We start from the raw sequence: 12,500 nt of genomic DNA on the forward strand, positions 1-12,500 counted from the left end.
CAACAGGATCATGCACCTTGGAACGTATACTCTTGTAATATAGGAGGGAATATAGCTGTAAAAACTGACAATCATATTTAAAATGTATTTGCAATCATAAACCACAGCAGGCTTCTCTGATTGAGATTTTATTTCCTGGAGGAGCAATAACTGCTTCAACAGCTTTCTTCAAGGCATCCGAATCAACTGAGGACCTTTTTAATTCCAGACTTACTTCGTGACGACCTTAAAATAAAAGAAAAACAAAAACCGATTGTATCGTGTAATTTGGAACATGTTCCATGGTACAAGATGTTTTGTGTTCAAAGGTACAAGAGGGTGCACGTTTAAACAAACTAAGAGAGTCAAATCCATCATGCAAATTAAAATATGTTATTACTCACCAGATGATAGGGAACACACTGTACTTGAAAGATATTAACAAATGCAATCTGGTTTTGTATTAGAAAACATACATCAATGAACGAAATGTTTACTTTTGGTACTAAAAAAACTTCTTTTTCTACGGAACTCACACTTTGCAATAAATCAAACTGAAACTACGACCAGAGCTACTTAGCGGCTTTCTCTACAATCTACTTCATTTTGAGTCCTCTAGGTAGCAGCAAAAATTAAAAAACAAAAAATATTCAAAGGTACACTATGCTAAAGGTATAACCAGCGAATAGGGATTATAAAGAATGGACACTTCGCGTCGGTACCTTTGATGTAGCCGTACCGATTTCAATGACCTTCAAGCCAGCTAGAGCGTCATATTCTGCTTTCTCCCTAGAGTTGGCGCTGACATCACACCAGCTAGCAGTCGACACAGCGGAAATATAACACATATAATTAATACATCTAGGTACATTATGTACTCAAATAAAATAAATTGGATCCATAAAATAATAAATCCGTCATTAACTGTAATGTCTAGACTCTAGAGTTCCTTTATAATGAGAGTTCAGACGTTGACCCCTACAACAATTAAAATTTGTAATGATTTGATACCGCTGAAAATGGAAAAACAAAACTCTTACGAGAAGTAAAACCATATACCTATATTATATTATATACAAATATTAAACGAATTCGATACTTAATTTTATAATGCATTATATTATTTTATAATATAATTTATGATATCTGAAATATAAAATATTATTATTACAACTAGTTTGTCACTGAGAAATATGGAAAAGCTGTTAACTTGAATTTATTTGAAGCAAAGCGTTACTGGATTATGCAATAAGGGAGGCGATGTTTGGATCCTGTGCCTTAATTCTATTCTCAATTATTATCTTAGCGTATGCTCGATTACACTACCTCTAGCGCTTGAAAGTGTAACTAGCCGCTGGCGCACAGAGAAACAAAACACAGGAAAATTCGCTCAGTGTCCATTCTTTATAATCCCTATTCGCTGGTATAACAGTCTCCCCTACATAAAAGTATGTAAATTCAACCTAATTCAAGAGATATTAGGAGCTATGCTCTGATTTTGCATCTAGTTAGTTGAACAGTTCGATGTAAGGTAGTATATGAGTTAGAAGACAGAAACCTTTTGTTTTTGTGTTCTTTTGAATTAAGGAAAATTCCAGACAATGTTGTGAGTTTATTTCTGAATCACACTGTATAATCGTTCTGCAAAGTGTAGGCTATAGAAAAGTGATTATGTTAAATAAGTAATTTTTTTTTTAGGTAGAGTAAATGTTTTTCACGTCAGGTTAAGAATTTATCAATACCGCCTCAAGAAATACGCAACATGCTCTACCGGACAACAGCGACTTTTTTATTATCGGAGCAGAACTTAGAAATAATCCGCATTGCTGTTTTTGTTCTTAATTACGACGATGATAATGATTATATTGATGATAATTACGAACGACTCATACGATACAGTCTTCGTAAAGTGGTAATTTATTACTTATAGCATAAAATGTATAATGATATAGATTCCATCGCTTGCAAGGCAAGGTGTATTTATAAACTCAACCACTGTTTTGCAGGTGTGGTGTTATGTAATACGTTTAGGCTATATCTTTTTTTGATCGTACGAAAGAATAAAATGTAATACATGTCTCGTAAATTTACTTTAGGGTTCTGCATTGCATTAAAATTTTTATTGCTAATGTAGTGTGATTTTATGAAGTTTTACCATCAACTTTACTATTTAATATACCTACATTCAAGGATACGAATATAAACTATATACGTACAGGTCAAGGAACAAACCTATAACCCTACACAAAACGCATATCAAAGTTTAGATTTGAAATTATCAAAATCTTTTTACTAGAGTTCCTTTTCCTGTTTTATTTATTTATTATCTTTAGATACGAAATACATTACATTGAAGGTCATATATAGATGCACGGTATTCTTTAGTTAGAATGGATAGTCTATACATTTCTGTAACTCATAATAAATATATTTATAAACGTGTTATCATTTGTTACCATTTATTTCCATATCAAAATCGCACGCAATAGCTTTCACAGTGCGCATTTGAAATGGTCTGAAAGTACAAGTCGGTGTCTAAAGATTCAGTGAGAGAATGAACCTATGCCAGATAACAAATTTTTCCAAATTCATTTCCCATAACCGTAAGTTCATAAATCTAATAGCCTTTTGTGTACATTAAGATAAGTTACTATACAGGGTGATTCACGAGGATTTACCGCCACTTACGGAGCTTATTTCCGAAGACATTCTGAGCAAAAAATGTCAGAAACATTTGTCCTAATCTCAATATTTTCAGAATTACACTAATTTGAAGTTGTTTGTAAAATACCATTCTTGAGTTTTAAGGGTAAAAGAATATTACAGATAAAGAATGAACTATTCAGGAATATCATTTCTTTAATTAATTAGTATTCTGAATTTACTAAAGATTTTTTTTTATTATTTTTGGTCCTACAGAATAATATCTGTTATGATAACAATTAATATTTGAGGGGATCGAACCCGTATACTAACGGAGACAGTCAGAGGTATCATCATGGTGAAATATAATTTCAAGGACATGTCCTGTGAACAGTTCCATAGTTATTTGTTACAAGATATAAGTTGGTCCCTTCAGGCTCTTGTGCACAAAGTGGGCTCCACGGATAAGTAGGGTACAGATGTAAAACTGATCCAGCAACTAGTGAGAAAACTGACTAAGGTGAGCCATTGTTTTTATCCATTTTGAATCTTGCGTACACTACTTTTAAGACTTGAATATAAGTAATTGATTAACTAGCGGACTTACTCGTGTTAATTATATAAGTCTGTGCGGCTTACAGCTGTTTCGGTGCTTCATCACACCATCCTCAGAGCCTACTAGATCTCGGCGTCATCTCGAACTTCTATGCCTGTTGTGTGGGTGCGTTTGATTGTTGAAAAGTGTTGCAAAGTGGAGTCAAATAGTGTGTGTGTACTGAAATTGATCTGTGTGTTGAGAATTTGATCGAGTTGTGTTTTAGTGTGTTTCTATAGGCTATTTTGAATTGTTCTAATCCATTTTGAATCTTGTGTACACTATTTTTAACACTCAACACACTAGAACAATACGAAATATACAAACACACTAAAACACACCCAGATCAAATTCTCAACACACAGATCAATTTCAGTAACACACACTATTTGACTCCACTTTGCAACACTTTTCAACAATCAAACGCACCCACACAACAGGCAGAGAAGTTCGAGATGACACCGAGATCTACCGTTCTCCAACCAGGAGATCAACCGTGAAAGGAATGTGCTTACTATTGTGTCATCTATTGGAACGAAGTAGATAGATAATATTACCGTTATAACGTCAGTTTAAAAACCATGCGCTCTCCTGCATATGTTATTTCCTGTATGGAGAGATTAAAAGACCAGGGGCCGTATTCATAGACATTCTTAGCGCGGGCTTCCGGTGGATGATCAGCGAACTAACGTTTTTCATATTCATAAACCAGTGTTAGCGATATAATATGATATGAATCCTGTACAAGTAACCAGTCGATAGCCGGGGCTAATTTAGCACGCTCGTAGCGCAGGCTAGTGAAATGGCTATGAATAGCACCCCAGGAGATTAACAGTGATCTAATTTTTTAACTAGGGTAGTATAAATATATGTGTATCAATGTTATCATTTGTGCTGTGAGAGCTAGCCAATAGAGATATGAGTACCCACGTGTGTGACCTTATGACATCTTATGACATCAAAATTCATTCACAGCATTACCCCGCTTCGTCTCATTCCCCAGAGACTTTCTCGAGGTTGGAGTACAGTAGTAGGCTCTGAGGATGGTGTGATGAAGCACCGAAACAGCTGTAAGCCGCACAGACTTACATAATTAACACGAGTAAGTCCGCTAGTTAATCAATTACTTTCATTGTTTTTATCTCTGATTTTGTTCATACCAATTTTTTAATAAGTTCTCCTTTTTTTCAACAATGTCCTCTTATTTGAGATTCCATGTCCTCCTATAGAATTTCTTCTCATGGTAACCCTACTTTCATGGGTGCGTCTGAAGGAACGAAGAACAATACATTCACTGTCTCTTCTGTTTAGAATCATGCATACTTCTACTCCGAATTATCTGTTATCGCGCTTTCAATTTCTTACAACTCTTCGAAACCGACATCAAGCACTTCTTTCTATCCCTCATCATAGAACGTCTTTATACTCATCTTCCTATACTGTAGAAATAGCTCGCCCCTGGAATTCGTTACCTAATGACGTCAGGGACTGCCGGACTTTATCACAATTCAAAATTAAATTGGAAAATTTTGTCTTAGTTAATGTTTTTTAGGTATTGCTAGAAGTATTGATTTGTGTTTTTTTTTCTTTTTCTTTTTTAATCTAGATTAAAATTGCACGTTTCTTATTTATGTTAGTTAATTAGTTAGGATACAATTAATTATGATACTTAATCACTCATTTAAAGTTTGTGTGACTGCAACCTGGTTATATTTTTGTGTGGCTTTACTTTGTTTATAGTGTTTTTTCTCTCTCTTTATTTCTTGTGTAGCTTTACTTTGTTTATAGTGTTTTCTCTCTCTCTCTCTCTTTATTTCTTGTGTAGCTTTACTTTGTATATAGTGTTTTTTCTGTTTATTTCTATTATTGTATTTCTATTCCTGATGTTGTGGAAGAGAAGGCCTGATGGCCTTAACTACACCAAAATAAATAAATAAATAATAAATAAATATTGTATATTTTATGTACTTTACAGAACGAGTGGCGTGGAAGGATCGATAAAGTACACAGGGTCGTCCCTCGCCAAGAAAAAGGAGAAGACGTTAAAGTGTTTCATTATGCAGGATGATTATCTAGCGCCCCTGTTCACGGTGAACGAGATAATGAACGTCTGTGCCAGCCTTAAGCTAGGAGACAGCCTTTCACCCAAGGCCAGGCAATTACTGGTAAGCCAATTTGTAATTTTATACACATCGCCAACATGAAGAATCCAGTAGCTGCAGTATTGTATTGTATTTATTAACATTTCATGGTATTCGTACATTGCGTCACAGCTAGAATATGGAACAAGTCAAAAAACTTAATATGTACTACTATAAAGTCTTAATTTATAATCACAGTATCCCTGATTTTTTGTGGCGGCCGGATAGCTCAGTTGGTAGAGCAGCTGGCTACGGACTGGAAGGTCCGGGGTTCGAGCCCAGGTGGTGACAGGATTTTTTCTCGTTGCCAAACTTTCAGAACGGCCCCGAGGTTCACTCAGCCTCCTATAAAATTGAGTACCGGGTCTTTCCCGGGGGTAAAAGGCGGTCAGAGCGTGGTGCCGACCACACCACCTCATTCTAGTGCCGAGGTCATGGAAAGCATGGGGCTCTACCTCCATGCCCCCCAAGTGCCTTCATGGCATGTTACGGGGATACCTTTAACTTTAACTTTTTTTATCCCTGATTTTTTGTAGCATGTTACATGCAATCAGAGATGATTGTCTCCGAAATAGTAATATGCGTTACAAGAGCGGTATGTTGAAGTTTTCATGTTCGAGGAAAAGTTTGAAAAAGCGAAACGTAGTTGAGCTTTTTTAATTTCCGAGAATTGAAAGAAAACATACCGCTTGTGTATCGTACATTATTTTGTGCGAAGATCGTTTATTACATACCTGAAAGACGAATTTCTAATTAGTTGCAATGAAATATCCATCTTGGTTTCTGTTCAATGACGGCAAATTTGCAAAACAAAAATATCTCTCTTCAACATTGTTGCTTTAAAATGTTTTCTGTGTTTACTATACTCCAGCAGGCCGTGATATACGTCTGTCCTTTTATTCCCCCCAGTCCATAAATGCGAACTTAAAACAAACGGTAAGGTTATGTAATGGTTTATTTTTCATTTTTAATATTTTAACAATATTATTTATATAACATATTGCAGTAATAACATCGGCATCTGCAATCTTGTTGATTTTTTCACGGCTTCCTTAATGTTACTTGCATCACGAATCCAGTAACTTTAGTGGAGTTGTAGAGTTTACTTAATTTTTGCAAATATTTAAAAACAATAATTAACATTCCAATTTAGGTGAAAATGCAGTGGTAAGTTTCCAATTTATAATTATTACTATATTGAAAGTCTCTAAAAATAATATGTTAAGAGCCTAAGGCAGTAAAATCAATATGTCACTTTAAGCGGTAAGAAGAGGGAAATTGTTATGTGTGTTAGGTTGGGAATACTGAATGTGGAATTTTAGACTTACCGCGGATTGGTTTTGTGCGGAAATCAAGCAAATACGCACGATCTCGCACAAAATATTTTACTTTCTCAATCACTGAACAACAAAAATTTTACTCCGATTTAAAAGAATCTGTTGCTTATGGTTTGGTGTGCGCTGAATCCGAAAATGCATCTCTTTTTTTTTCGTAGCACGTAAAGGTTTTTAGATATACTATGATTTCACTTTTCGATAAGCACTTCCCTAGGAAATATGTGGCGCGGGTTGGAGGTTGTAAACCAAAACAAAACCTAATGTATTTTATGAGTTTATGACCTATATCCGGTTTCTTATGGTTGTTGGGAAGTTATTTAGTACTTCTAATAAATGAACAGATATTGGTCCCTTACATTCAGTAAATTTCATAACAGTTCAAAGTGAGGTCTATGCAATGAACAAACAAGGGTGTGGTTTTCAGTATTTAAAGGAAAAGTTTACCAGTTTGAGTGAAGGCAAATTAAAAGAGGGCATTTTCATCGGTCTACAAATTCACAAAGTTATGGCTGACTTTTTGTTTGAGGAAAAACTTTCCGTTACAGGAAAAATGGCATGACGCGCTTTCAAACATGTTTGCTCAAATTTTCGTGGAAATTCTAGGGCAGACAACTACATAGAACTTGTTGTAGAAACCATGTTAAAGCCATATGACAAAATGAGTGTAATATGTCTCTCAAAATACACTTTTTACATTCTCATTTTGATTTCTTTTCTCCTAATCTTGGAGCGGTAAATGACGAGCATGGGGAAAGATTTCATTAAGAAATATCTGAAATGGAAAGTCGATATAAAAGAAGATCATTATCCAGCATGCTTACAGACTATTATTGGTTCCTTGTAAAATACAGTCCCGGGTCTAGTTATAAACAGAAGTCATCCAGAAGATTCTTTTAATTGTAAGTAAAATTTCGGAATTTTTCTCATACACATGAAATATTTTTATTGTTGTGTTTTAAATTATGTAACATCAGTTTTGTATCCAGTACACATTTTTTAAATATTATGAGGCATTTTGGATCCCTAGTGTGTTGTAATTTTACCAGTATCAGTGAAAATTTTAAAATATTTTTTTTTCATAAAAAATTCAATTCATTTTCCCCGGAAAATGGTACGTGATGGAGCAATTTGGATTTTAAATTCAGATTTAGGGCACACATATTAGTAATATTCACCTATTTTTATTTCGGAGCAAGACGAAAAGTAAAAACTTGTTGTTCAGTGTTATTATCACCTTCATCTCATTCAGACGCTAAATAACCTGAGATGTTGATAAAGCGTCGTAAAATAACCTACTTAAAAAAACAAATTAAAATATTCATATATTTTTTAATTAGATCACTATGGATAGATACATTCAGGATCTATGAACATTTTAATTTTTTAAGTCTGCTTTGGTTTTTTTTTTTACGATTTCCCAACACTTTGTCATTTTGGACGTGTCCCCTTTTGCAAATTGACGATAGATATACGCTAAAAGAGATTTTCCTCTATTTCTTGGGACATTTTAACCTGTAATTCTTTAGTCTGAATACTTAATGGTTGTACATGAAACGTGGAAGAAAATTTACGTATTAGACAAAAACTAGGGCTGCAACTAGATGAATATACCTATACTCTATGATGAACTGTGCTAGTTAAATGTCGAGGATTTTTCCTTTGTGAAAGATGCACATATTTATGACAAGTTTTATAAAATAGTGTAAATATTTTCAGGATAAGGATGCCTCAGATAAATCACCACAAATGAAGGGTTCAGAGCTATAGTGGGCCAAGCGCCATTTATTAAAAACTGAGAAAGCAAGGGTTAAAGTTAAGTGAATACCATAGTTTATTGAAGATTGACATATCATTTAGTTTCCATTGAATTATGGTAATAACTTTATGGTAATAACTTCATTTTAACCCTTGTTTTCTACGGTTTTAGTAAATGGCGCTTGGCCCACTATGGTTCTGAACCCTTCAAATAAGAATGGTGCCATTGTTCAACACGTGTTCGCTATTCCTGCAAGCAACTCTTTTGTAGAGAGTGCATTCAGAATATCTTATGGAATATTGGTAGGAATCGTTTAACTGTGGACTTAATAAAAGTTGAACTTTGTACTAGGGAAAATCTTAAATTTAGTTGTGTAGAAGTTCATCGTTTTATAGGAAAAGAAAATGAAATTCTTAAGCCTGTGGTTTCAAGCTCCAAATACAAAATTAAAAAGTGCATTTTTGAACTCCGAAGCAAGATTGTTTCTCAATTTATTATTTTTTCCCTCATAGCCCTATCATATGCCAAATTCTGTATTTAGTATATTATATATATAGGCCTATTCATCCAAACTAGAGTGTGTAAAATGGCTGGTAATTTTATTTACCAGAGTTGGCAACACTGTTTACAGTGTATTATTATTATTATTATTATTATTATTATTATTATTATTATTATTATTATTATTATTATTATTATTAATATTATTATCATCATCATCATTATCGTCATTTTACTCTCAATTAAAAATGTGCGCCCGTAACAACCGGACTAAAAAATGTCATGTATGTTTCTTCTGCTTCCGAACCTAGTCCGGGGGCGTAGGGTGGAGCGAAGGTCATTTACTTTGACATCGCTGCTCTATACCGGTTTCAAGCTTAGTAACTACAAAACCGGAAGGGACATTTGTCCCCGTGAGTCGAGACCCTGTTGCCACATAGTAGCTGGTGATTCAGAATTCGTTTAGCATATAGAAGTTGTCACTATACCTGTTTTTTGAAAGATGGGACATGACAGTTAAATGGCAGAGGTTGGAACTACAGCATTATGTTGTCAATTTGGACGACCGCGCGCATATTACGTTAGACGTTAAAACATTCATTAACAATTGACGCGAAAGTATAAAACAATACAAATATCGATAGAGAATTAATATTAAAATTGTGTGCACAACAAATGACGCCAGAAGAGCTATTGAGCACTCACCACGTGGGAACTATAACGTTGGCAACTTAACCGTTGTTACCATAGCAACAAGCCTCCCATGCTACGTGATATTCAGTTGTTTTTCCGTTCGCAGCGCTAATGTCATGTCCCATTTTGAGAAGAAAATAGATATAGTATGTAGTACATATTTAATATACAGTGTGTCCATAATGTCTTGTTACTCTGCTTTGAAGCTTGGTTACTGACAGCACAAATGGGTGTTACAGTTACATTCTTAGGAATCCAGTGGATTTGTTTGTGCTCCTTTATATTTGTCACAGAATGATTATGCGCCATGTTCGGGAACAATTGCGGGTGATACAACTAAAAGCACGTCTCACTGCATAAGTACGGTACATCAGTGAATATTGGTAGAACTATTATGCAACAATCTCCTTTATAAATGTTTCTCTCCCCACCAGGTTGTCATTAATTTGACATCTCTGGTCTCTCCTGGCAATGGCTTATTTGTAACCCACTTCTGAGGTTGGAGCGCCTGGAAGGCGGAGTTACGCTGCCCCGATGATATTATGATAGGATGGTTATGAAGTGTCAGGAGAGGTCTTAAACCTAAACCTAACCTAATTTCCAGACCATGGACGAACACAGGAATATTCCCCTTTTAGGAAAAATTCCTGTGTCTACCGGGAATCGAGCCCGGGACCTCATGAACTGTAGTCACAAGCTCTGAACACTAGCCCATGAGGCTGATCTCTCCTTTATGCATATAGGGTAGCTCCAAAAGGAATTATTACATGTGGAAAGGTCTGGATTTCGAAGTGGCCATTCAAGTGGAGCGGACAGCATTGGCTACCCTCGCCAGATCCACTGATCCCGATAAATCTCAGTCAAGCATTCCCTAACGCGAAGAATGTAACTCCATCCATAACACAAATCCTTTCCATTTGTGTTGCACAGCAGTTTGTAGCATGTGTAGGTAACTTCGCAGCCCTCAGCAGAACTGGCGTTGACTATTAATTCCAACCCATATCATGACTAGGAACTAGTTCCGTACCTACTTTAAATTAAATTTAAATTATGTTTTATTTATCGACGCTCGCAACTGCCGAGGTTATATCAGCGTCGCCGGTGTGCCGGAATTTTGTCCCGCAGGAGTTCTTTTACATGCCAGTAAATCTACTGACATGAGTCTGCCGCATTTAAGCACACTTAAATGCCATCGACCTGGGCCGGGATCGAACCCGCAACCTCGGGCACAAAAGACCAGCACTCTACAAACTGCGCCACTCAGGCCGACCCGTACCTATTTTGTTTGCTACGTTCTAGACTATGTTATTCAGATGTCTCTACATTTCAAGTTCAGTAGTGGCAAAAAAAACCGGATCGACCCTTGTAGCTGATTTTAGAGCCTTGTTCACTCCAGAGCACGGTAGACTGGTAACTAAGACTTTCGTGGTTGGAATCCTGTCTGGGAAGGAAACTTTTTTTTGTACCTTATTCAAATTTATTCCCAATACTTTTCGATTGCAGCGATATTTTACTACTTAATTAACTTATTATTCCCAGAACATGAATTTTACCAGCAATCGAAAAGTATTGGGAATAAATTTGAATAAGGAACAAAAAAAAAGTTTCCTTCCCAGGCAGGATTCGAACCACGAAAGTCTTAGTTACCAGTCTACCGTGCTCTGGAGTGAACAAGGCTCTGAAATCAGCTACAAGGGTCGGTCCGGTTTTTTTTTTTTTGCCACTACTGTACATGGGATCCCCCTATTAAAATTCTATAGGACCTAAAACGCCAGTAATAACATAAAGCCTATAAGTGCCTTAAATCTATATTTGAGTTGGGTGTCGCAATTGGTATAGCGCTAGCCTTCTGTGCCCGAGGTTGCGGGTTCGATCCCGGCCCAGGTCGATGGCATTCAAGTGTACTTAGATGCGACAGGGTCATGTCAGTAGATTTACTGGCATGTAAAAGAACTCCTGCGGGACAAAATTTCGGCACACTGGCGACGCTCATATAACCTCGGCAGTTGCTAGCGTCGTTAAATAAAACATAACATTTAGTATATTATTATTATTATTATTATTATTATTATTATTATTATTATTATTATTATTATTATTATTGTATCTCCAATGGGGGTAGCCCTATTTTATATATGTATGCTAGGGCTGTAGTTTTACACAAAAAAAGCATAAACACAAATCGAAAAGAAAAATAAGCAAAATAAACATTTAGTATGTTTGTGCCTAAAAAGCGCCCTTTTAGTATTTTTCATATATTAAAAATAAAAATTCCGGTGCCAAAAATGCAAAAAATGCCCAAAAACTGGAAAAATGATATTTTAAAATTACGGAAAAGATTGAAAAACACTGCTGTAGACCATGCCCGTGGAAAAGTTGACATCCCATAACTTTCAGAGCCAAAGCTAAGAATGTACAGGTCTCTACCTCCCTGCTCTCCTGTGACTTTCATGAGCCGTATGAAGGAAACTTTAATACGTGCTTGAAATAATTACTTTTTTACAAGGTCTTTTGTAAAATGGTACATTGTCATTGTAAGTCTTTCGTAATAAAACGAAAATTTGTGTGAGAAATATAAAAGCATACCTTAAACATAAATTGTTCACCGAAAAATTATTTCAAGTAAACATTACAAAGGCCGAAATTCCCTTTTTCTAAACAATGGAACGTCTGTAATTCTGTAATCACTAGCATTCTCAGTCACATCTGTATTCACGGTATGACGCACGTAACAATATTATAATTATTGTCGTTATGGTTCCTGACCGCATACCGCACTGTAGATAAATATAAAATTATTTTTAATAACTTCCTTTCTTTCTTCAGGCGGAAGCTTATATTACACTGCAAGATTC

At 35.5% G+C, this 12,500-nt stretch overlaps 1 protein-coding gene across 6 annotated transcripts in view; it reads left to right on the top strand.

Annotated features, from left to right (window-relative positions):
- The window catches only part of LOC138716204 (ATP-binding cassette sub-family G member 1), a 372,962-nt gene that overhangs the window by 312,811 nt on the left and 47,651 nt on the right, over positions 1-12,500 (top strand). For all 6 annotated transcript variants that reach the window (XM_069849057.1, XM_069849050.1, XM_069849071.1 and 3 more), the window contains one exon: positions 5,193-5,382. In XM_069849057.1, coding sequence (XP_069705158.1) covers positions 5,193-5,382 — 190 coding nt within the window. The remainder of the gene's footprint in view (positions 1-5,192; positions 5,383-12,500) is intronic.

Source organism: Periplaneta americana, chromosome 2 (genome assembly GCF_040183065.1).
Source record: "Periplaneta americana isolate PAMFEO1 chromosome 2, P.americana_PAMFEO1_priV1, whole genome shotgun sequence".
Taxonomy (NCBI): domain Eukaryota; kingdom Metazoa; phylum Arthropoda; class Insecta; order Blattodea; family Blattidae; genus Periplaneta; species Periplaneta americana.